This window comes from Hoplias malabaricus, chromosome 12 (genome assembly GCF_029633855.1).
Source record: "Hoplias malabaricus isolate fHopMal1 chromosome 12, fHopMal1.hap1, whole genome shotgun sequence".
Lineage (NCBI taxonomy): Eukaryota > Metazoa > Chordata > Actinopteri > Characiformes > Erythrinidae > Hoplias > Hoplias malabaricus.
The window spans coordinates 33,444,649-33,471,476 of record NC_089811.1 but is presented as its reverse complement, the minus strand read 5'-3'; the positions used below and the strand labels follow the sequence as shown (position 1 = coordinate 33,471,476).

The following is a 26,828-nucleotide window of genomic DNA, read 5'->3' as shown; positions in this document are numbered from 1 at the left end:
TTTGAGGTCATATTACAATCACTAGTAAACATGATTACCAACGTTGTAAAGAAATCTGTAAAGTATGTTTCTTCAATTTCACATCAAACCTCTGAATTCATTCATTATCTGTAAGCGCATATCCAGTTCAGGGTTGAGGTTTGTAAGGAGCCTACACAGAACCACTGGGCACAAGGCAGGAACACACCCTGGAGTGGACGCCAGTGCTTCACAGGGCGATACTTTTGAGTAGCCAATCCACCTGCAAATGTGTTTTTGGACCGTGGGAGGAAAGTGGAGCACCCGGAGGAAACCCACGTGGACAAGGTGAGAATACACCAAACTCCTCACAGTCAGTCACACTGAGCAAAACTTGAACCCACAACCCCAGGATCCTAGAGCTGTGTGACCACAACAATTAGATAAAATATGAATCACTTAATTATTTGGAGAACATTATACAATTAGAAGGATTGCACTCGGAGATAGGATTTCTTGGAAGAATCTTACACTTAAATTTATGTGTTTATAAATGTGTGTTCTGTAAATTATAGCCATTAATAAGTTGTTCAATATCTCATTTTACCGCGACCCTGAAATGGAAAAGCGGAAAAGAAGATGTATGTATGTAATATCAAATTTTACCAAGGATTAATATGTTTTTATTATCAACATTTTATTATGATAAATATTATGCTATGTTTTACAGATTGTATAATGAAGAGGTTAGCCATGAAGAAATATCACTTCGTTTTATTTGTTTTCAAAAAAACAACTGTCACACAAATATATCAAGCAACAATTAAAAGTTAATACATACGTAGATCACTTTTGACAAACACTATTAATTATACAAACCCCAGAAATGGGGTTTTGTATAAAGTGCTTTGACACACACAGACAGAGAGACAGAGAGAGACTGATTTAAGATCTTAAAGCAGCTCTTGCTTTGTCCAAAATGTCCTTTCTTATCCTTGGATAATTTGGGTGCGCATCCAAGACCTGAAGGAAGGAAATCACATGATTACTCCTGTTCACGTTTAATATGATTCAAAAGATTTCAGAAATACGGAAAATAGCAAACCACATATTTACTCACTTTGTGACAAACATCTATGGCATCCACATGTCTCTTTGCCTTCAGATAATTGAATGCAAGCTTGTACCCTGTAAAGTAACGTGTAAAGTAAAGACTGAAGGCCAAGGCAACTTAAACATGGCAGGAACATTCAACAAACATTCAGCACATACCTATAGTTGGGTTGGTCTGATTGCCATATTTCCAGGCCATTTCGTAGTTCATAGCTGCATCTCTGAATGATTGCTCCTTCTCCATGATGTAACCCATGTATTCATAAGCTTTGCAGCATGACTGTGAAAAACATCACATTCAAGACCTTGTGACAATATTACTCTTAAAGGTCAGGTAAATTTATTTAACACTGATTTAATTGCACTTTCTGTTTGAAAACTAGGGTTTTAAAAAGGTTCATAATGTAACATCCAGACACAAAAAACCTTTAACTTTTCCCGCATTCGGGGCAATGTACCTTTTGTTCATAACCACAGGCTTACTGCTATAAAACACCATAGTGTTGTAAAGGAAGAAAAACATCATTAAACTCATCATCATCATCATCATCTTTTCAGCTTATCCATACATCATTAAACTGAACCTTTTAAATGGTTTACACATACCTTAAGAGCAAGACAGAAACAGTTCTCAATAGCAGGTTCTAAATCATAAAGGTTCCATGGGCTTCTATTCTTTGAGAATGCTAACCTTATTGTGGCGTAGACAACGCTTCAGGAGCTCTCCTGCCATGTCGTATTTGCCTGACTGGATGTAGATGTCTGCCAGAAGCAGCCAGCTTTTCTCAAACTCATCGGCATCAACAATGTTCCAGTTCATCTTGGCAATGCGCTTGAGCTGGTTCCTGGCTCGTGGAGTCTGTTTCAGGATCATGTAGGCTGTGGCCATAGCCAGCAATGCAGGAACATGGTCTTTCTGTTACACAGGAGAGTGTGGAAGATATCAGGGTCATTTAAAATGATGGAAAGATTGCTTGCAGAACATCTACAGTAGAAATTAGGAGGTAGCTTAACGTTAAATCTTGAAACTTTGGCAAAACAATTTAAAATTATTTGACTTCTATAAATTTGAAACGTAATAGAACAATGCATAGCATCACCAACACAAAATGGCTTGTAAAATGTAAGAAAGGAAAAGAGAAAATGTACAAATGCCATGAGCCTATTGGCTAGTTTTGTTGTAATACAGTAACTGCTGTACGATAAATCAAATTTGCTGTTCAGTGTGTAGTGAAGTGAAGGATACACATGGGAGTTTCCAAGAATAAAGTTGTATTTGCACAACTTTCTTTGTTCTGTGCACAAAGTTTGTGCTCATGGGTGTGTCAATGTAGGTTTTATGTTTTGTGAGCACAGTCCACGTTGTCACTTTGTTTTTCACACACCTCACTGTTGGCAATCTCAGTGAACACTCCTAGGGCTTTCTCAACATTGGCCTTCTGCTTGGTGGCCAGGTAACAATAGTGCTCCAGAATACGCAACTGCACATAGCCCTGAGAGGTCTGTGGCTTCAGCTCCTTCAGCAGCTTCTCTGCTGTTCTCACAGCCAGCTGCTCAGACTCTTGCTTCTCTGTAGAATTCCTGATATTGTTAAAAGTAAAAAAAAAAAAAAAACAATAAAAAATATAAGCCAAGACTTAAACCAGTAAGCTCTAAGCACCTGCCAGCAGGGCCTGGCTTTACCTTTTCAGTCTTCTAAACAATCTAATTTAATATGTACCAATCGGCCAAAACAAAGTGACCACCTCCTTGTTTCTATATTCAATGTCCATACTCACAGCTCCACTGTCCATAGAGGAGGACTCTGTAGTTTTGCTAATACAGACTGTAATTCCTATGTTGCTCTCCACACATGGTTTGCCCACATTCACTGTTTGTCAATGGTCAGGACCCTCACAAGACCCCCAAGGGTAGGAGTGAATCAAACACAGCAGTGATGCTGCAGATTTTAAACATCCAATTTTAAAAACATTGTCCAATGTTAGTTACAACTACCTTGTTAGTCCACCTTATACTAGATGTAAAGTCAGAGACAGTAGCTCGTTTGTTGCTTCTAGTCTTTCATCATGGATCACTGTTGACTGCACACAGGACACTGCTGGCTGTAAAGATTTGGTTGGTGGACTGTTCTCAGTCCAGCAGTGACACTGAGGACTTTGAAAACTCCAGCAGCACTGCTGTAACTGACACAGTCGTACCAACACAACACACACTAACCCCATCACCACCACGTCCGTGTCACTGTACCTCTGAGGATGACCAGCAATATAATTCATACCTGCTCTGTGGTGGTCCTGAGCATTGAAGAACAGGGAGAAAGGGGACAACAATGAATTCAGAGCAACAGGTGGACTACAGTCTGCAATATGAGTATTACAAAGTGTTCCTCTAGGGTCACTGGAGCTGACAGAATAGACAGTGAGTGTAGAAAGAAAGAGATGGACATAATGTTATATACACCAATTTTATACCTTTGCTGTAAAATGTGAAAAGCATTCATCTTTTAAGTAATAAAGCACTGATAAGTTTAGTGCAGGTGAACAATGCTGTTACATGGTTGTAAAAGTAATGTTTGGGTACTCATGGGCTGGGCTCAATGAATTACCGTAGTTGTTAAGGACAGCTGGTTGCTAATCAGATCATAAACGGCCGCAGCAACCTTAGGGTTGAGGTGTAGGATTCAACAGGAATTTTGGTGGCTGCAGGTAGGAAGAGAGTGTGGTGGGCCCTACGTGAAGCTCTAATGGATTGGCATAGGACAGGGGTGCCCAGCTCCAGTCCTGGAGGGCTGCAGCAAAGTTTGGTGATTGCTCTGCTAAAACACACCCCTTAAACCCGGCAATTAACAGATGAGTTGACTCAGGTGTGTGTGAGCTGAGGTATAACCAAAATTTGCTGGATACCGGCCCTCCAGGACTGGAGTTGGGCACCCCTGGCATAGGATATTTTACATCTTATCTTGTGTATGATTCTAAATACAGTGGTTCTTAAACATTTGTGAACACTTTAAATAACCTGAGACATCATCAGATATTCACTAGCCCTAAAAGTAGATAAAGAGAACCCAACTAACAAATGAGACCAAAAATATGATGGTTTTCCTTTATTTATTTATGAAAAGATACACTATTACATATCTGAGTGGCTAAATTAGGTAAACCATTGCTTTCAGTATCTAGTGTGAAGTCATGGTACAGCAATAACTGCAACAATTTCAGGTAACTATTGACCAGTCCTGCACATTAGCTTGGATGAAATGTTGTCCAGTCTTGTATGCACATAGGCTTTAACTCTGTAATATTGGTAGATTGGCCATGTGATGACCCATTTGTGTTTTGCTGTGTTGTTGGAAGTTGAGTCTGAGTGGTAGTGGGGGACACCTATATACAGGTGATTACAGCCATTTCAAATGTTTTTTAGCTTGGCTGGAAGAAGGCTTTTCTCTTAAAAATGTCTATTGAACTAATGCCAGGACTCTGACTCAATCATCTGAAAATATTACATTTCTTTTTTAACCATACTTTGGTAGAATGACTTGTGAGCTTTAGGTCATTGTCTTGCTGCATGACCAACATTCTCAGATTCAGTTCATGGTCGAAAGTCCTGATTATGCTCTGTAGAATTCTGTAGGATAATTGAGAACTCATTGTTCCAATCAGTGAGGGTTAGCCATCTTGTTGAAATGCAGGCTCATCACTTCTCATTTCAATCAAAAACATATTTAAATCTCACCCGTCCACCAAACATTTTTCCAAAAGCCTTCTGGCTTGTTCATGTGATCTTTAGCAAACTGCAGATGGGTTGCAATATTCTTTTCGAAGAGCTGCGGTTTCTGCTTGAAACACTTGCACACCATTTTTGTTCAGTGTTCTCCTGAAGATGGACTCATGAACCTTTTAGTTAGCCAATGTGACAGAGGCCTTCAGTTGCTTAGAAGTTACCCTGGGGTTCTTTGTGACCTTGCAGACTATTACATGCTCTGCTCTTGAAATGATGTTTGATGGCTGACAACTCCTGGGGAGGGTAATAATGGTCTTGAACTCCCTCCATTTGTACACAATCTGTCTGACTGTGGACTGGTGGAATCCAAACCTTTTAGTGATGATTCTAAAACCCTTTTCAGCCTGATGCATGTCAATTTTCCTACTCACGCCTGATTGCCATCCCTCTGACTGAAAACCAAAAACTCAAGTTTCCTTCAAATTAACCATTTGTCCAAATGATTCACACACTTCATATAATTAAATAAATGACCTGAATATGTGTATATATTCAGCTCCTAAATAAATGAAGTATATATTTTAACTTATTTCTTTTACTGGGTTCTGTACATCTAATTTTATAAAGTGAAATCTCTGATTCAGACCATATATATATATATATGAAATATAACATTTCATATATTGTCCTATAAGTGAAATGTGAACAGTCCTTACGTTTTGTTCATGTATCTGTTAATGTTATTCCAATTTTTATATTAATACATTATGAAATATTTTTTCTTTCTGTGTATCTCACAGTCAAGCTGTATGTTTTCTCACCCCATGTCTCCATCCAGATTCTCAAACACCTCGCCTCCCATAGTCTCATTGTCTGGGTTCAGGCAAATCTCAATCATGTTGTACACTGCATTCTGACCCCAGTCATTGTCCTTACGAGCCTTATTAAAGTGACGCAAGCCGTCATTGGGCTCCCCTGTGTACCTAAGATATACACAAAGATAAATAATCATCACTGAATCTTTAGAAACACTGAATCTCTAGAATCATTTTAGTTAATTGAAATTTGAAACAAAAAAGCTATAAATGCTTGTTTGTTAAACATTGTTAATGCAGTTTACAGTTACTGAAGGCTGTGATGTAAGACACACAAACTGAGACATACACAAAGATAATAACAATAATTTCTCATGCTAACTCAGACTCACCCATAGTAACATCAAACAAAAGGGTAAGCAGTAAATGCTTGTTTGCTGTATTGCTGTAGTTACTCTAGGCAGGATTCATTTGTCACATCATAATGATATGGGTGAATGAACACATGTTATCATAGTGCTTGCATGTGGAAACCTGCTCTATTCATGGAACACTAATGTACATTTTCTTTGTGCTCTACCATTGTGGCCTGGGAAGACACGTCTGTAGAGACCTCCCCAAGAAATGCCTATCAAAATAAGCTTGACTTGTAGTTAATGGAAATTAAATAATGAAATGTGGTCATTAAAAGTAATGTAAATGGATAGTGCCTTGAAAAAAGACCACAAGGATTTCATGTGTATCTGAAACAGTGTGTAGCCTTCACCCTCTAGGACTAACAGAATAATCACACCATACTGCCATTCAGAACAAAAGGAATTAGACCTATTTATACAACTACATGTAGTCCACAACATATTAATGGTGTGACTATCTAAAAGAAAAAAAAAAAAAAAAAGTTGTACCATACCGAAATCTACTTAATATTCTAGTACACATACCACAAGTATAGGCCCTTGCAATAGTTGTATCCAGGCTCAAACTTGGACCTGGGTGAATGTTTTTCAGCCATCTCCAGAAATCTGGGAACCTCCTCCAGTTTGCCAGCTCTGCGCAGCAGGTCAATTAGCCTGGACAGTGTTGGGTAGTTGTCTGAGATGGTGAAAATGTGGGGAAAAATATTAACACAAGCCCACATAAGGCATACTTAGAGCTCTAAATTTAAGCTGAGTGCTCAAGTTTCCTTTAGTTGTCCCTTATTAGGATCGTTCTGAAGGATACTGGGAGGAGGTGATGACAGGATAGCAGATGGCTTTTGAAAGGATATGCAAAGACTGTCACACCTGGTTTCCTCTCCAGCAGCTGTTGGAAGTGGAAGACAGCCTTCTCATAGTCTTGTTTCCTGAACATCAAATCAGCCATCATCTACAGACACAAAAGTTATTGATCAGTAGATATTGTTTCCCTTGAACACTCAAGAATGATAGGAATGTAATGAACAGAGGCTAACCAGTGTTGCTGCTTCATTAACTTGGTCATTCTTCAGAATGACACTACACTGCTGCTGACAGGCCTCAACATCATCCAGTGTTAGATAAAGCTGGGCTAGCTCCAACATCACCTGGTTTCAAAAGAAAGACACATTCAATTTAAAAGCAAAGTACACATAAAATATGTTTGAGGAAATATTAAAATACATGAATGTGTAATTAATTGATCATTAAAATTAACCAGTTAGTTTAACCCCACAATGTGACTAGCTAAGAGAGTGCCAAAATTTCACGATAGCCCTTCTGGTATTATTCTACCACAGACACACATAGCTTGACATAAAACAGCAGGGGAGTGTCAGATAAAATGGATGAATTGTACATAACGGGACTGTGGTATAATTGCAATAATACACGCAAGGCTCATGCTATAGTGTAATATTAGCACTGCTGTGCTGATCTTTGCTACTTGGACTGCAGCACACCAGTGCAAATTGCTCAGCTTATATCATTCCTTCTTATGTATTACTGCTTAATTATATCAGAAATGAAGTAATCCAATGTTTAAATTTATTAATTGTTTATTTTATGACATTAATAGCTGAAAATGTTACAAGAGTTTCCACAAAAACGTCTCACCAGTCCAACAGACCCATTAAACCCACAGTAAGAACTAAAAGGCTGTTGTGGTGCTCCTGAAACACAGCTGCAGAAAGATGAGCACACTGCACACACTGATTCAGCCGTGCTGACCTTGCTGTCATTCTCGCAGTATACAAGCGCTTCTTTGTAAAACTTGACTGCTCTCTCATAGCCACGCTGGTTGCTGCAGTGTTTGGCGATTTCGGCACAGATCTCAGCAGCGAGCTGCTTCTGCATCGGCACAGCATCGGGCTGCTCCAGCTGAACACGCTTCAGCACTTTTGCCTGAACGTCCCTCGCCTATGAAAACACATGTGGGACTTAATAATTCAACAGCGATTAACATGCTCCTTTTCTTATCAATAACAAAAAAAGCATACAAAACTGGCTGAGCCCTACTTTTACTGATGTTTATACAATGTTTAACTGTGCCTCTAGTGCTAATTGGTATGTGTTATAACAATTAAGGTGAGCTCAAGCTTTTCAGTCATTCAGGGGACTTACACGATGTAAGGAAAGCAAAGCCTCATCATTTTTATTTACTTTGCTCTGAATCTTGGATAGCAGTACAAGATAACGGCAGTCTTCAGTTAGGAGCGGTAGTTCATTCACTAAACAAAGAAAAAATAGATTAAAGGGTGAAATGAGCAGCAAAAAAAATGCTGACACATTGAACTATAGGTTTTTTACCCAGATATTAAACTGAAGGACTATGAGTCATTAATATCTACGATACAATAGATCACGAACATGGACCTTTTTCAGGCCGTCTAATTTAAGGGGGTTACATGGAATATTGCCAAATATTCAAATGAAGGAGAATTTCCGCACCCCACCTGTACCATATCACCCCAAAAGAAATGGGAATAAAATACACATGCAAGTTTATTCATTCATTCATTATCTGTAACCGCTTATCCAATTCAGGGTCGCGGTGGGTCCAGAGCCTACCTGGAGTCATTGGGCGCAAGGCGGGAATACACCCTGGAGGGGGCGCCAATCCTTCACAGGGCAATACAGACACACACACACACACACACATTCACTCACACACTCACACCTACGGACACTTTTGAGTCGCCAATCCACCTACCAACGTGTGTTTTTGGACTGTGGGAGGAAACCGGAGCACCCGGAGGAAACCCACACGGACACAGGGAGAACACACCAACTCCTCACAGACAGTCACCTGGAGCGGGAATCAAACCCACAACCTCCAGGTCCCTGGAGCTGTGTGACTGCGACACTACCTGCTGCGCCACCGTGCCACCCACATGCAACTTTACAATTTATTAATTTAAGTAAAATCACCTGCTATCTCTAAATCAGTAGCTTAACGTTACAACACCAGATATAACATTAACATTAATGTTCAAAATTACAAAAATACAGAAAATTGGCCTACTATTTAAATTGTGCTTCAGTTTCTCACTATTCAATCTGTGCAAAAATGAGCAAAGGCAGGTGCAAGGGCATAGGAATGAGTTTGATATTTGGGGGAAGGTGGGGGGCATATTTGTTGACTCAAAGCCCACCCCATACCCAAAATGTTAGATAGCTATAAGCTGATACCTATGCAGATAAGGCAGTAAAATACTGCATTTATAATTATGTGGAACAGCATTTTACTACAATTAATGTTAGAGAGTGTGCCCCAAACAACACACTGTGGAACTTTACATACTACACTACAGAAAGCACTGCTAAGGGTTCTATTTTTTTTTTTTTTCCATACTATTCAGAGTAGTAGTGTGCAGTTTGGGACACAGCCAGAGACTAATGTTAACTTGCTGCATGTTTAGAGTGCTTTCTCACAACCTGAACACAGCTAATATTAACGTTAACTAACTCTCAGATTCTCCTCTGTTTCCCTAACAGTTATATACAAGCCGCTTTCATAACTGTAATTAGCCGTCATCGTTATCTGTTGTGCTCTTGTTACGGACCTTAAACACAGAGCTGGTAAAAACCAGACTCTGGCGGTGAAGAGGAGGCCAGATATATTCGAAGGCTGAAAGAACACCTACCATGTCTGACTCGCTGCCAAAACACGTTCTATCTAATGTTCTTTTAGTATGTTTAAGGCTTATTAATGAATCCATTGTAATTAGGTGCTTTTAATCGAGTAACCTTTATTGGCAAAACAGAAAGGCATTAATAAAGACATAAAAATGCCAATTTCTTCTGATTTTTTGCACCCCACTTCCAATACCTACAGAGAAACGCTGCTGTAAACGTTTGCATATTTAGTTTTAGTGCTTAAGTGAGCAAGGTAGAGTACTGCTTAATATTTTGGAATCACTGTTAAGATAAGATTTCAGATAAAGCTACATAATCCATGTTTGTATGCTACTTCTATTTCATAGTTTTCTAATATTCCGAACATAACAAGGAGTCTGTAAATCAACACAGTATGTGTACACATAAGGGAAATTCTCACCAGGGTCATGTGTGAGTGCTTCATGTAGAACTCTCTCACAGCGTTCATACTGTCTCAGCTTCATAAGCAGCTCAGCCAAGTCATAGCGAAGGAAGTTCTGCTGACTGCTCTTCAGAGCTGCTTCATAATAGTTTATGGCCTGACAAACAAACATCAAGTACATTTCTCCTAATTCATATGAAGGAGTCTCCAGTCTGCATTATCTGAATATTCCATTCTGTCTGATAACAGTGTCCTGTATAAGCTATAATACTGCGTCAAGCTATTCACACACACAAGAGTCGTTTAATATTATTAAGATCTATATTTGCTTATCATATCTGAATGAATACATGAATTTAGAAGTATAAACTGGTTGCTGATCTAAGGTAAGTCCACTTATTTTGCCTGATGAGTGCAGGTGTTGTCTTTTTATGAACAGACAAACAAAAACGCGAGATTGGGAGGGCAAGACCTTAAGTTTATAGTTAGAGTCTGTGTACATATACATGCAGAGGATGTTTTGGTGAACTAAACGCTGGGAATGTTTCTCCCCTGTTGCTTACCTTAACATAGTTGTGAGTCTTGACAAGAGCTTTTCCAATCTTGCTAGCAACAGCACCATCTTTAGGGTTTCTCTTCAAAGCCTGCTCATACACCTCGATGGCCAGCTCAGGCTGTGGGACACAATTGTATTTTTTAGACATATCAGTGAAAGTTGTGTGTCTGAGACATTCCTAACTAAACTTATCCTCTGAAAGCAGATAACAGGCAAACACTGTGTTTACTATAGTGTAAAATATTTGGGCAAAGCTTGGATAAACATTTCTTAAACATGGGCTTCTATGTGGCTTAAATTCAAGTGCAAGGTTTGTCCAGAGTGCAAAGAATATTTTCATGATGATTATATATATTTTTATTTTTATTATAATATATCCTATTGTTCCTATGTAGTCTTTCTCTATGTTACATCATATAGATAAATGAAAACAGAGAAGGGAAGTGAATAGGTTGATTGAAATGGTTAGTTTTAAGAGTCTTAAACAGAGGGAAGAAAAAAGTATCACAGAGGTGCTGAGGCATGGCCTAAATATTCACTGTATTATATCGGCTGTCCTACACTGATTACAATCTAGTCCTTTGTGTGTGTGTGTGTGTGTGTGTGTGTGTGTGTCACTGTTAAAGTAAAAACATGTATCTCCATTTTTGTTCATTTTTAGTTTAGATTTCTCAGATGTGAAAATTTCATGATGAATGGACCAATAGAAATGCTCCAAAATTACTCATAATAAAAACTTGTTGGCACCATTATGGCACTATAGTCACAATGAAAAAAGTGAGGAACATACATTATTTTTATGCTTAAGCAGCAGTAAGAGCACTAAACCTGGAGAAGTATGAGCAAAATGAGAGGATTCCACACAAAGATAAAATATACAAGCAAGGATACCAGGGACTGTTACTTGAAGAAATTTCCAACTTTATTTATGTGTATAACAATATTTCTCCACATGACCAGACCATACATTTGGAGTGCTGAATTTGCATTGCTGCCTCCAACCTCATACTTGGATACTACCAAATATTTTGTTTAGGGTATAAGTGTTTACCTGCAAAAAGGTCCCAAAAAATAAATCCCTGAATTCCAAAACTGGGTGCAGAGTTTATTTAAATGTCATTTGTTACATTTGGTTGGATACCTCTACATTAAAGAAAGAATGATGAAAAATATTACAAATTTAAGCTGCGCTGATGATGATGGTGAAGTCATATTATACTGTATATTATCAGAGCTTGACACAGTTTTAAACAGAGTCACCATTCAACCTAAATATATTTTAAAAAGCAATATTGTGCCCTCTTAATAAAACAACACATTTGAAAGAATACTAAAGAAAACCAGAAAATATTCCTTTTTATTGCATTATTTTGTATATTTACAGCTCTAAGGATGAAGCAGAAATTAACAAAGTATTTTAAAATCTTCCCTAGTGTTAACGTATTTAATATTTTATTTATGGGACATGGCGGCAAGGTTTTTTTTTATTTTGGAGAGGGAGACACTCTTTTTCAGAATTCTGGATGAAAAAAGGAGGCCGGAAATCAGTATATAGTTAGAGTCATTAACAAGGTCAAGACCTGGTTTCTTTACAACTGGAAAGACTACTGCAGATTTCCCTCAAAACATGGGCCTTAGGGTGAGAGGTGAGAGATAACAGATGTTCATAGTTTAAGAAAGCAGTTTGGAAGTGAATTGAGTTGGCAGGTGGAGGGGTTGGATCTGGACGCACACACACACACACACACACAAGGGAGCAATGGGGGGAATCATGTAATACCAACCTCCTGGATGTTCATGTAAGCATCTCCCAATAGAAGGTATGTATGTGAGCTGGGCATCTTTTCCACCAAATCCCTGATAAAACAAAGGAACATTCAATTCATCCCCAAAAAATATATATATAAAAGAGTTCTACATAGTGAATTTCTGAGAATGTGCACACATTATTTCTCTTATGCATGTGAGGGTGCAGGGGGTTCTCATATTTGATGCTTGTCTGGGTGGTATTAAATTTTAGAGAAGACCTGTCAGCACAAGCTTACGATCAGAGGAAGACCTGCAAGTCTGAGTGGTGACAACTAAATGAAGCACTTAGTGCATTACATACAGATTCAAAACATGAGTGGGCAAGCTCTACATTCCATTTAACTTTCTGTGAACTTCTATCATTGTGAATGAGAGCCAATAGACACAGTTTACTTAATTACAGGACCTGACTCAACAGAAATGCAGTGTGTCTAGCTCAGCCAACAATATTTATCACAGTGCTTGACTGTGTTACCTAGTGAAAACTAGATGACACCTGGGTGAAAACAATTTGGTTTTTAAATGCTAATTGCACCTACATTCATCTAAAAAGAATATAATGCAAAAATAATCAATCTAACCAGATAATTTCAGACATATTTGAGACTTTAGTCTTCTCTTATTGTTATACTGATGGAACAAATATTACCTTCATCAAGAACGCAATATGCACTAATAACACAAATCTGTGATTTGTTCATTCCTTTGAACATTACAAAAACACAAAGGAAAGATTTCCAATGTTTTCTCTGACCAACTTCATTTTGTTTCATAAATATTAACAATATATATACTTTGATGCCTGCAACGTACTCCAAAAAAAGGTGTGATGGAGGCAAGATAAGAGTGAAAAAGTTTATAGAAATTCTATGTCATACTCTTCTGAAGCATTATTAACAGATATAAAGACTATACATTTGTAAAAAAGCATTTATCAAAGGTGAGGTCTATGCAATCAAAAACTGACTGCTGTTTCTCATTTTACACCAAACGTCATGAGAGTACTTCTAATCATCTTTAAAATCATATACATTTATTGTATATAATATAATATCATGAAAAGATTCAAGGAGTCAGTGGAAGTCGTAATACGTGAAGGCCAAGGGTGGAAACCGCTGCTGAATGTGTGTGACCATCGTGTGCTCGGGCGGTACTGTTGGAGAAATGATCATGCTATCATGAAGGACATGGCCACATGGGGTTGGGAGTATTCTGGAGAATCAATGTCCCTTAACACAGTCCCTGCTGCATCAAGAAAGGCAAGCTGAAACTGTATTATGCAAAGAAACAGCTATATATTTAATTTGTGCAGAAATGCCGGCAAGTTCTCTGGGCACAGAATATGTATATAATAATGTTTTTTTTTAGAAAAACAGACATAGCATTCTGCGTGCCAAAGATGAAAAAGACCATCCAGACTGTTACCAAAGAAAAGTGAATAATCTGTGCCTCAGTGCCAGTGGGTAATTTATAAATATGGGAAGTTACCATTGATGTGGAGCCTTATACTGGTACTTTGCTATCATCAAGATGATGTCTTTTCCCAGGAACTCCATGTCTATAAAAAAAGTGATTCCAGTTAGGCTCCACACCCACCCTGACCCTGAAGCGAGCACACGAGTGACAGATAGACAGTCAGACAGACTCAAAAGGAAATGTGATGTAAACATGCCTCTGTCCAGCTTTTAGGCATTAGATTTCTAAATTTGTTTATATATAACAAACTGAATCAAGTTTGTCTTTGAAAACACTAGAAAAATTCTTTGTCCTTGTATCTTTTAGATAAAAGAGTAACAAGAAAATTGCTTTTGATTGCTACTATTGCTTTAGAAAGTGACCCAACTTTTTTGGAAATGGGTTTTTTATTAAAGAACCCTTAGTTAGTTTTCCCTTTACCTGTAACAGCTCACATAGAGTCGTTTCTCCTTCCGATTGTTTAGATAGATATCAGCCATTTTCTCCTTGGCCTGCACATAGTAGGGCTGCTCTTGTGTGATATTTCTCAGCATGCTAAGTGCAAGCTCTGTGTCTCCCCGCAACAATGCAAGGTCAGCGTTAGCTATGGTGACACGCAGTTCCTCTGGAGTGCCCATGAACTCATTTATAGCATCCTGCATCACTTTAGCTGCCTCGTGCTGCAAACAAAAGGCAACATGGTAACAGTTGTTGAACATACAATAAATGTATATATTCTACACATTATATATATATATTGTAAATATTGTAAAGAGCCATATTTCATATTGTTGTACATAAAAATATGATTAACCTGAGATTTATTTGAGATATTGACAAATATTACCTGTTCTTCATTAAGCCAGAGTGCCTCAGCCAGCTCCAGATACACAGACACACAATCTGCCGTACTGAGCTCCACTCTCCTGGCCTTGCTTCTGGCAGCAGAACCAGCTCTCTTCACACCTGGCAGACTCATTGCCAACTGCAGTGTCTGAATGGCCTCCTGCAGCTCACCCATCTTCCTCTGAGCCTGTGCTTTGATCAGGTGATACAGAGGGTGCTCCCTAACCTTAACAGCACACAGAGACAGAGGAGAGCAGAAGTCTTGAGACATTTTTGTGGGAACTGACAGCATGGATTTATAAATGTGGAGGTGAAAATGCATAAATCAATCAATTAAAGAAAAAACTTATTTAAAAAGTTTTATTTTTCATTAAAGATGTACAGATTAGGGTCATTAATAATTGTATGAATATCTCCAGTGCAGAGGTAATAACATCCTCATGGTGTGTAATGAAAACTATATCAGAAGACAGTTTGTTTTTATGGGTTTAAAAAGTTATCATTTTTATAGACAATAGTATGTCTCGCAGTGTCAGACACCATAACAATCAAACAGTTTGAAATGTTAAGATTTAGGTCTTGCCTTTCGTTACTTGTTAGCCACTTTAGACTCAGAGTTCTAATAAATAATCAAACTAAAATTAAAAATATTTATCCAAACGAACATGATTTGACTGATTGGGTAAATTGTTAAACTGTATGTTTTGCAATAATGTCTTGAATAAATCTGTTGTTGTCCTCATCTCCAGATGAAGCTTCCTCATAACTGAAGCATATGCATTTGCTCCTGCTTAGTAAAAATGCATTTTAAGAGACTCTCACCTCAAAGTTGTGGCTGAGGCAGAGCTCCAAGGACTGAGAGGAGAGTTTGAAATTGCCATGCAGAAGATGAATCTGTGCCATCAAGAGGTGAGCGTCAGCAAATGAAGGCTTCTGATCCAAACAGTGCTGCAGGCTGCTCTGAGCTGCCTCTATGTCACCTAAACACACCAAATATTGAACAGGGTCAAATTATGCTGGTGGGACCTAAAGTAGTTTCTGAGAGCACTGGTGTTCTGGCTATCCGAAACATTCACCTGACAGAAACCTGGCTTTTGCCACCAGAAACACAGCTTGGAGAAGTCCAGGGACAATCTTGACCACTGTGTCCAGCACAGAGGCACAGTGCTGCAGCTGAGGTGCAGGGGCTTGACCTTGGGCTGGAGGCTGGGTAGAGAAAATCAAAACAAACTAAAATTAAAACTACATTCAAATGTAGCAAATTGTTACATTACAAATGCAAATGTTACAAACACACTTTGTAAGGACAGCCACTGGCACAACAGCAGAAGTCCTCAAGGCTAAAGTTAACTTAGATATACATTTAAGTTCATTCCTGATACATGATCTGCTGTTAAGAGACTTACAAATAAAGTACAATATAGACACACTCATCTACACTCATGGCCACGATCATGTCCATAAACTAATACAATAGTCAATTAGTATGTGTAATGAAACAGTAGTTATATTAAATGCACATGTTTAGCAAGTACAAGGACCTTGGGAGGACACAGAGCCAGGTACTCTTTGGCAATCTCCAGGAGAAAGTCAGGATTGAGTTTCTCATAGTATTCAATACTCAGTGGCAGACCCTGAAGAGTGGAGAAGTGAGTGTCCACTGTGTCATTCAGCAGGTTGATCACTTCATCCTGAGACTTCCGTTTCTTAATGGCCAACACCGCACGCAAATACAGCAGCTCCTACATAAACATACACAAATACATGCGCACACACACACACACACAATACCACAATGGGTTTATAAAGACAGCACAAATCACATTCAGGATTACTGCCCTACATTATAAACATTTCCTTATTTAATATTTGTAAATTCCCTTCACACTGCTCTCTGAGTTCTGCTGTCCAGGCTGAGAACATACTGTGCCTGAGTGATGTCACTAAGAAGAGCCTCACATGTGCAACAGGCAGACGTTACGCACTGCAGATGACTCCATCTAAATAAAACAAAAGTGCCTGCGTCAAAGAATTACTACTTCTCTGGATGATTTACAGAGGACAGCCTGTGCAATTCAACCAAATGAGCCACTGCAGTTGTGTGATTCAGCATTACCCAATTATCCTGACCTCAAAGAAGATAAAGGCAGGTGGATGACTATCATTTAAAGAAACTCTCAAATAAAGGATCTGATTTTTTTTTTTTTTACAGAGATTTATTTTCAAGGGACAAAAACACAAGACATACTTCATACAGCTCCAGAAAAGAGTTAGGATATTTTTTTTAGCAAATAAGAAGGCTTTTCTATAATGATTCAATGTATAAATATTATGTTTGGGGTTTATTTGATGTTACCTATGAGTCAGCCCATGACCTTAAAACTTAAAAGGTGTTTATAATAAAGTAAAAAAAAAAAACATTAAAGAACATTAAGGACGTTTCCACTGAATGTGTCTGTGAAAAATATAAACAATGTATTAAGAGTTGATAAAAGAAAAGAAAATCAGAGTTTATTTAAAGAACTATGTTTGCTGTCTCACCGCTGATTTGCCAATAGATTGTTGGATCTCTGTGAGGAATTCAAGCTGTTGCTCTGCGTCTTGTAGATGACCCTCACTCAGCTGACAGCGTATAATACCTGTAGAATAAAGAAGTCTTCACAGTACAGAAAAACCCAATTCTGGACACATAATAAACACTGAAGTCACTTGACGTCTCTGTTGTAAATTCTATAGAAAGAAAAATAAACTAGTGGGACAAAATCCCTGCTACTAAACAGCATGCCAAATGATTACTGGCATTCTCAGGGTAGGTGTCAGAACAATTTTCAAAACAAAGCAAATCACAACTCTGACACATTAACCCAATTTGTCCAGCCACCCTGCTGGTAACACAGAGTCCTTTGTTGCCTTTTGGCTACAGCAGGTTCTAAATTATGTGTTTGAAAAATTATAATTATTGTTATTTCCTAGTTAGCGTTTTCTGTCTTTGAAGCAACTGAATAATTTAGCAAAATATATATATATATCTCTTCAGTTTTATTTATAGTCTACTTAACTCTGACTAAGCCAAGTAATTGATACTATTAATTTGGAAAGAAGCCTTTTTACAAGAAGATATCTTTGTAATTTGACCAATGTCTCAGAAAGTAGTGTTTTGCCAAGTAGTTGTGATGACTCCCCTTCCCCTTCTCATGCTCTTTGGTGAGTCATGATATTTCTTACCTATTAGAGCAGAGACACTGCTCTCATCCAGACTCATTGCAGTTTGGTACCACTTTATGGCTTCCTTGGTCCTTCCCTGCAGGACCAGCTGGTAGCCGAGCTCAGTGGCCAGCTCTGCGTCACGTGAGGACTGGGAGAATGAACGCTCCACCATCATATGGGTGTGCTGCAGCACATTTTCTGCTCTTCCACACTGAAGATGGGATAGCAATATCAATAAGGAGGCTTTCACTGCAGTACTGCACTACACAAACAATTTATAAAATACTGTAGTAGTATACAGGTAGGTTTCTTGGACATCAATCAAGTCACTAAACTGTAAAGCCAACATTGTTTCACCTTTTTGGGTCATTCCCAAGATTTTGCTGATTATGTTTCTACTTTTATTATTGATAGATTACAATTCCACCAAGGCAAGGCAAATGAGTTACGCATGTTTGAGCACTGCTAGCAAAAGATTGTGAGAGCTAAACGTGCAGCAGATATTTCCTCAAGCCACAACTTCCAAAGGGAATACAAGAGAATATGATGAAGCATATCTCAAAGCAAGATCAGTCACTGAAGAGATGTGGGAAATGTGCAGGTTTTAGGCTTTTTCTATATATATACCACTGTACTAGACCAACCCGGTATATATATATTTTTTCCCAATACCACAAACTAAAACGGCACAGTTCTGTTACATCAGCTGAGAATCACCTATGCTATCTAGCACTATTAGCAGAAAGACGTTAGGGAGTGGAAGGCCTTTCTACACACCCAGAAAGCAAAACAAATAATGCTCTCTAGGACTTCCAGTCACAGATCTTGGATCACTGGAGACTAGGACCTCAGTATTCTAATGACAAGGCCTCACTTAGACTGCTTCCCCACTCTACAGAATCAAAAAACTAATTTACACTTTAGGCTGGCAAACATTTTTAGACAGATTAAAATAATTTTGATCTTTTAGTTCCCTGGCATATATAAGTGGTCTTTCTTGTCATTTCTAAAACTTGGCTGCATTCGAACATAAGACAGACCATTCATTTTCTCCATCAGAACAGCATAGTCCTGAGAATGCACCATGATTCAATGTTTAAAACCATATTTGAACCTTACCACCCGTGTGAAAGCTAAAGACATTCTATACAGAAGTTCTGAGTTGTTTGGTTCTTGGGTGTCCATGGCACTGATAAGGTTTAACAGCTGGTTCACTGACTGAAAAAGAAAACAGAATAGTCAAATACTAATGGAAGGAAAGATTATTTGACAATATAACATAATTTGGTATTGATTAAAGATAGGAGTGTCAGACCTCCTCAATATCTCCCTCTCTGCACAGAGAGTGCAGTGCCAGCATTCTCAAAGCCTCCAGATTATTTTTGTCTTTCTGAAGCAGCCTAAAATTAAAAGAGAGAGAGCATTAAACGAAAATGGTGATCATGGACTGCTGAGCATCAGTGCCAAACAGGGATGGGCAAAAATTCCACTTGCAAAACAACAACAATCTGTATCCTTAGTTCCCAAATAATTAAAAAGTTTAAGAAAGGAGACATAGCTTACAAGGAAAATGGACAAAATAATTTTTTTTTTTTTTTTAATTGTTGAACTGAAAGCAACCCAGTATGCTTAATTTTTGGAGAAGCCCTTTCTGTTCTCAAGAAAAGCAATACTGAAAGACACAAACAAATTATGCCATTATACATGGAATGGAATAAGCAGAGGACTTTAAGGTGCCGGAGTACCAGTTGGTTGCCAAGCAAAAAATAGTTTGTTTTTTTTCAGTGACCTAAAAAATTTCACTGGACGTGTCAGATGATTCATGCGTTAATTCACAGAAAAAAAGACAGAGACCACGATCTGAAAAGTTTTCTCAAGGAATATTATGCCTATGTTAATTGTCTAATACATCCAATGCATTTGCAATTTGTGCCCAGGCTTACACCTCATGATCTAAGGTTACTGAAACAAGCTGTGAATGTAGGGGTGTCAATTGCTGTTCTCAACTAATATGAGAAGACCTGGAAGTGACAACTGTACTGGTCCAAATTTGTAACATTTCTGATTGACTGAGAATTTCATTCATTCATTCATTGTTTGTAAGCACATATCCAGTTCAGGGTCACGGTGGGTCCAGAGCCTACCTGGAATCATTGGACGCAAGGCAGGAATACACCCTGGAGGGGGCGCCAGTCCTTCACAGGGCAGCACACACACTCACACATTCACTCACACCTACGGACACTTTTTGAGTCGCCAATCCACCTACCAACATGTGTTTTTGGACTGTGAGAGGAAACCAGATCACCCGGAGGAAACCCACACAGACACGGGGAGAACACACCACACTCCTCACAGACAGTCATCCGGAGGAAACCCACGCGGACACAGGGAGAACACACCAAACTCCTCACAGACAGTCACCCGGAGGAAACCCATGCAGACACAGGGAGAACACACCAAACTCCTCACAGACAGTCACCCGGAGCGGGAATCGAACCCACCAAATAGAACACACCAAACTCCTCACAGACAGTCACCCGGAGCGGGAATCGAACCCACAACCTCCAGGTCCCTGGAGCTGTGTGACTGCGCCACCGTGCCACCTGACCGAGAATTTAGGGCAGCAAATTCCTCAAAATAAAATGCCTAACCCTAACCCCGTATATGGACTTGGTTAATGGGAAACAAAAAATCCAATTGAAAGCAATGCCCTTAAAAAAAGAAAAAGGAAGGTATAACAAAGGCAAATGTGAAACATTAAAAACTGATCAATATAAATGCTATAAAAACTCCTAAAACTGAATATAACTAAAATAAATAACTTGCAGTCAATGTCAAGTTGAATGGAAAATCAAATAAAATAGCTCTTATTTTGCACATTCATTTTAGATTATTCTTCTGGAACACAAAACTCTCAAAAACCTTTGTCTTCAATGCTTGTTGTTTGGCAGTTGTTGTATTTTAATTCAGGTTAAAGGACCTTCCATCTTAGAGTATAACAGACCTTGAAACCTTAATTCAGAAAACAACCCTTGACACAATAACAAAGTGTGGAATAAAAGTGTGTGTGGGGTGGGGGTGTTCCATTCCATCAGCTCTAAACCCAGCAGGACATAGCAGTGGCTCCACCAAATCCTAAACTAATTCAGTGAATGGTCTTTCTCCTCTCACACTCCCTGTACAGCAGAGCACCCTGGAATATATGTGGCTTTAGGACTCAACCTCAAAGGCCCTTTTGATTCTCCCTGCCACTGGCCGTCATCCAGCAGGCAGAAGAGACGAGAACAATGCACCAGTCTTTTAGCACAGATCTGTGCCATCACACTGAATTTTTTTTTTTATTTACTCAAACACAGGCTGACTTTCAGGGGCTCATTCAGACCGGTACTCCAGTAGTTTGTGTTTTTCTACAAAAAAAAAATCAGCATATTTATATTCAGCTCTTAGAATTTCAAACTAACAAAAACAGATGAAAAGCTGTTCCAATCAAAACAACTCTACACAAAAGATAAATAGGGCATTAATTGATTCAAGCCCATTATTATTTCAGCAAAACAATACCAGGCTTCATTCTGAATGTGTTGAAACAGTGTAGGTTCCTAGACACAAAGTGCATGTGCTTGACAAGCCTGTCTGCAGTCCAGGTGAGTATTCCACAAACCCAGATATCTATCTATGTTAGCCACACAACTAAAACCCACATTTGAGGCTTGTCTTTGGCATTCATTAATCTTGGCTTCTTTTATCTTGTTAATTTTATCTGACTAAATAAGAAATCCTACTTTGTGGAATAGCCTTCCAGATCTGCCCCATTTGGTGAATTATGGGGAGAAGTTATTCTACCTCTGAGCAGCATCCACAGTCTGTTCCCAGTCCTGCAGGCTCAGCAGAAGCTTCATCTTCTTCACCAGAGCAGGCATGAAGGAAGGGTAACTCACTATGACTTGGTTAACTGTCTCTAAAGCACCAGAGTAATTCTGGCGGAATTCATAATACTGCACCTGCAAACGAGCAAATGCAATAAACATATAAGACTTTGATTTTTTTTTAACTCATACACCTGCTGCTGGCACCTGGAATTTTTCTGCCATACTGAAAATACACTATCTGGACAAAAGTATTGGCACAGGAGGTTGGGACACCCCATTCTGTATCCATAGACATTAATATGATTTTGTAGTGTGTCTGTGAGAATATCTGCCCATTCATCCAGAATTTAAGGCCAGATGCTGATTTTGGAAAAGAGGTTCTTGTTTCCAATCTTCATTCTAGTTCAGTTGTGTGATGGGGTTCTGGTCAGGGCTCTGGTCGGGCCAGTCAAGTCCTTCAACACCTAATTCACCCAACCCTGTTTTTATGAACCTTGTTTCTTTGTGCACTGGGCACAGTCATGTTGGAACTGGACCGTCCCCAAACACTTCCCACAAAGTTGGAAGCATACAGTTGACCAAAATAACTTGGCAAGTAAAATCTGTGCCATATTGTTTCATTTGTGATAATGTCATCATAATTTTTAAAACAATTTTTTAAAAAATCAATATCGTGATAATGGTGATATTCTGACTTGTTTAATGACATAATACCGTTACCCAAAATATGGCATACGTTCTTTACACAAGTCATTTAGGCCCTGAGGCAAGTACGGTGGAAAATGGCTCTGAGGCGGGGAAATTTGCTCCAAAAAAAGGGGAGTGACTACAGTAGTGTGGAGGTGGTTTGGTTACAAAATATCCGATGTACAATAAATCATGTTATTATGTAAGAGTATATTTAATATAATAATTATTAATATAACATTTATTTTGTTGCAATAGTGTGTTCTGGAAATTAACAAAAGTATTTTTCAGTGTTTTTTCATATTGCCAAGGATATTGTTAGCGCCCCAATACCCTGAAATATTGTGATATTATTTTAGGGCCATATCGTCCACACCTACTTCCTCCACCAAACTTTACACTTGACACAGTGTAATCAGGCAGGTAATATTCTCCTGGTATTTCCCAAACCAAGATTCATCCATCAGACTACCAGAGAAGCATGATTTATCACTTCACAGATTACATTTCTATTTCTCCATAATCCAATGGCAGTGTGCTTTACACTACTCCATCTGATTCTTGTCATTGTGCTTGGTGATATAAGGCTTTTATGCTGCTTCTCACCCATGGAAACCCTTGCCATAGAGCTCATGGCACATCGTTTTTTCCTGATGTTAATTCCATGAGATACGAAACTCTGCAGTTACCGAGACAGAAAATTGGTGATGTTTACACGCTATGTGCCTTGTTGTGCCACTTGGTGGCTAACTTGCTGTGGTTCCTAAACATTTCCACTTTTTGATACTACCACTCACAATAGATCATGGAATATCTAGGAGGGAAGACATTTTATGAACTGACATGTTGAAATGGTGGAATCCTATTACAGTACCACAATCGACCCATTCTTTCACAAATGTTAGTAAAGGCAGACTGGATAGCTAAGTGCTTGATTTTATACACCTTAGGCAATAGGACTTAATCAGTCACTTGATTTTAATGATTAGGGGGTGTTTCAATACTTTTGTCCATATAGAATCTCCAAAACTGTAAACTGAGCTTATATAATTAAATTAGAATTTTTTGTGTATAATTAATTATTAGTGTTACCTTTCCCATTAAGGCAAATATGTTGCTTTTCTCCTTCAGGGCCTCATCAAAGTACTTTCCTGACTTTTTGGCATAGGCTTCTTTACCCGATGTCAGATCTATCCACCCTTTCAGTATAATCCCCTTAAAGAAACACAGTAGGGCCAATATTATAAGAACAAAAAGTCATTTGTTATTTGAAAAATGCAATTCAAGGTGAAGCCACAGCATACATGTATTAAGTCAACTTCTTTCTTTCTCCACAATGATTATGATCAGAATATAGCTACTGAAAATTATCTGTTACTAAATAATTTGGCATACCTAAGTGAAATGTATCTACCACTCTGATTAACATTTTGTGGCTATACAAATTAATGCCTTTGCACAAATAAACAAGTGATTGAATGATTACAGTAAGCAAATATTATTATGGTCCCCTGATAATATTTGTTCTACATTTGTGACAAAACCCATCTTTCAGAAATCTTACTTCTTTGGAGCCATTGGAGATTTTGATCATCCGGTCCACATACTCTCTGGCTTTGTCATTGCGACCCAGAAGCCACAGAAACATTCCAGTGTGGTACAAAGCTTTAGGGCTAGCACTTTTTCGATCCTCCTTAACTTTTGCATCCAGCTCCTGGATAGTATCCCTGTCTAAAATCAAAACATGTACACTAACACAGAGTAGGTAACAGAGACTTTCACATTTAAATAGAAGGCTTCTACAAAAATTTACACATTCTTTAAAAGCATTCTATATTAGTAAAGGATTGGCAATATTGTGCTGAATTATACCCTACCTGGGTGAGGTCTTTTCTTCTGGGCATACACCAAAGCCATCAGTGTACACAGAGATACATCTCTCTTGTCCTTCACCAGTTCCAGCTCTTGAATTGCCTCCTGCACTCTGTCTACAGGGCAAAACATTGAGAAAGATTTTAATCCTACCATGCAACAGAACATGCTGCAAGTTCTAATACGTCATCAGTGGTGATGAACTACATTTGTTTATCTGCCTTGCTGAAATAGCCTTGAACAGCTCTCATTATCTGAACACCACAGTACGTTTCCACTGTCTTTTGCCACATGTCAGATGAGCTTGGGCCCAGAGAATTCAGCATCATTTATGCATAGATTTGAGGCTTGGCTTTATTCTTACAGTTTTGGGTTGCATTTCTTGATGCAGTGCTGAATTATGTTATGTGACAATGATTTTCTTTTTTTATTAATCCTAAGCTCATCTGGCTATATTTATTACATTAGCACGGTGGTTTCTCATGCAATGATGTCTGAGGCTTAAAGGTCAAGCACAATGTGCAAGGTTCTTATTTTAGTATTGTATTTAAACAAACAAACAGAAATGCCCAAATCCAGCTTTACCAATATGAAAAATGTTGTGATACTGTTTAATACAAAACACAACAACAAATCCCAAAACAACAAATGCTGTGTACTTGAAAATAAATTATTTTATAAAAGCGATTCTCTCCTTATATCCTGACTTTATGGGAATTATTTTGATTTGAAGAAAGTTCAACAGGGTGTTTGCATTCGAATATTTACCTTGCAGGAGAAGCCCATAGGCATGGAAGAATGTGAAGACTGGTTCATTGTTGAATTTTCGTTGGACTTCACTTGAAACGTTCAAGACATGCCTGGAATACTTCTCTTGGCAATAATATATGATCAAAGCCTGCAAAAGAGGAGATATTACGGGGAAATGCATTTCCACCACCCCAAAAGTATCTGGATAATTAAATAAATAATACATAAGCGAAGTCATTTGTATTAGTTTGATGTGCAATGACATATCGCAGAGAAAGTCTGAAGTTTTTGCAGCTTGTAACCATTTCATTTAATAGTTTCCCTAAACTTTCAGATGTTTTTAACTGACTGGACGTCTGGTTCCTAGTGCCACCACTATTACAATTTCAAATGGCTTAATTCCTAGAGAGGCATATATAATGACTTTGTTCAAATTTTTTTTTTAAAACATGGTGATATTACTCTTTAAAGCAGGTAAACCTGCAGGTAAATGTGCAATAAAACCAGATATGATACTATTTATGTACGTTCCAATAGACAGAGCAAAAGGACACCCGAAATACCGGGGGAATATATCGTAATATTAGCTAACGTTTTTAGAGGCTAAGGCTAACTGTCGTTTACGTTATCGAAAGGGTCCATCAATTAACTGCTAACAATAACTCTGGGATCATAGCAAAGAGAAGTACGTGTCCATTTATTCATTGAAGTTTGAATAACACTACATCAGACACGTAGTCAGATAAACAGTAACTGGTTCGCTGATATTTGCTGAAGACAGTCCGCTATGTAATAACAAAATTATAGATTTTTTACTGTCCAGTCCGGAGATACATTGATGAAAACCCTACCAGAGTTAACTCTTCGTCCTCAGCGTTATTCATGTCGGTGTACCTTTCCCTTTCAGGACAAGTCAGTTAGTGACCACGGTTTAACGGAACACCGTAAACACTCTTTTTTACTCCTTTCTCGCCATCTTGGAGTTCATGCCCGGCGTCCTGGTAACCAAACAACCGCCGCCATTTTTGTCTGGTAACAAGGGAGTGGATTAAATGAAAATCCCTCTGTCGTTTCTCTTTTTTGTCCTCATGGTGGCGCCTCACTCCTTTTTAAAAAGCTTATGGCTGAATCTCAAATGGTTTCAAACTGCAAATGTTGTGTACTAGCTACAGCCCTGCATTGCTAAATGACCAAAAAGGAGCCTATATCTGAATTCTGAAAGTTCTTATTCATTTGATTTAATGTCTTGATACAGTTGGACATGGAGTAGTTTTAGTACGTCTAAGTGTACTACGGGCTATTGAAATAATTGTTACTATATGTATTCCAACTGACTATTTATACAGCCCTAAAGTCCTAGCTATATCTGTTCCTCACTCAGTAACTATAATTTTCATATTAGTCTCACAACTTTATAAAGATTACTGAATAACAGTTCTCAAGTTCAATAACTTTAAAATACACTTCAACAAATTAAGGATGGGTTTCTTGTATTTGTAAGTAATTTTCAATGAATGTAAATGGCCATGGTGAGGGCAGCACAGTGTAGAGATGTCTTTCATCAAATCAAGTGCAATAAGTCTTATCATCTGAGAGAACCGAGAGGCTAAATCAGTGTTCCACAAACATATTAATCTCTTATTTTATATCCAGTGTTTAGACCTAACCATTTCC

The 26,828-nt window shown here is 38.4% G+C and overlaps 1 protein-coding gene across 1 annotated transcript; it reads right to left on the bottom strand.

Moving 5' to 3' along the window:
- Positions 1–718: 718 nt before the first annotated feature.
- On the bottom strand, positions 719–26,164 carry ttc21b (tetratricopeptide repeat domain 21B). Its single transcript, XM_066686434.1, has 29 exons — positions 26,006–26,164; positions 25,173–25,302; positions 24,410–24,520; positions 24,097–24,263; positions 23,625–23,747; positions 21,820–21,977; positions 19,289–19,373; positions 19,093–19,191; positions 17,992–18,184; positions 17,308–17,405; positions 16,308–16,508; positions 15,843–15,972; positions 15,589–15,746; positions 14,768–14,992; positions 14,362–14,600; positions 12,441–12,513; positions 10,664–10,774; positions 10,119–10,257; positions 8,183–8,289; positions 7,790–7,978; positions 7,057–7,167; positions 6,890–6,971; positions 6,548–6,698; positions 5,613–5,774; positions 2,457–2,652; positions 1,763–1,987; positions 1,231–1,351; positions 1,079–1,146; positions 719–981 (listed from the first exon to the last, which is right to left on the bottom strand). Exons 1-29 carry the CDS (start codon positions 26,036–26,038, stop codon positions 904–906), a joined length of 3,963 nt encoding a protein of 1,320 aa, XP_066542531.1. The 5' UTR covers positions 26,039–26,164; the 3' UTR covers positions 719–903.
- Positions 26,165–26,828: the final 664 nt, after the last annotated feature.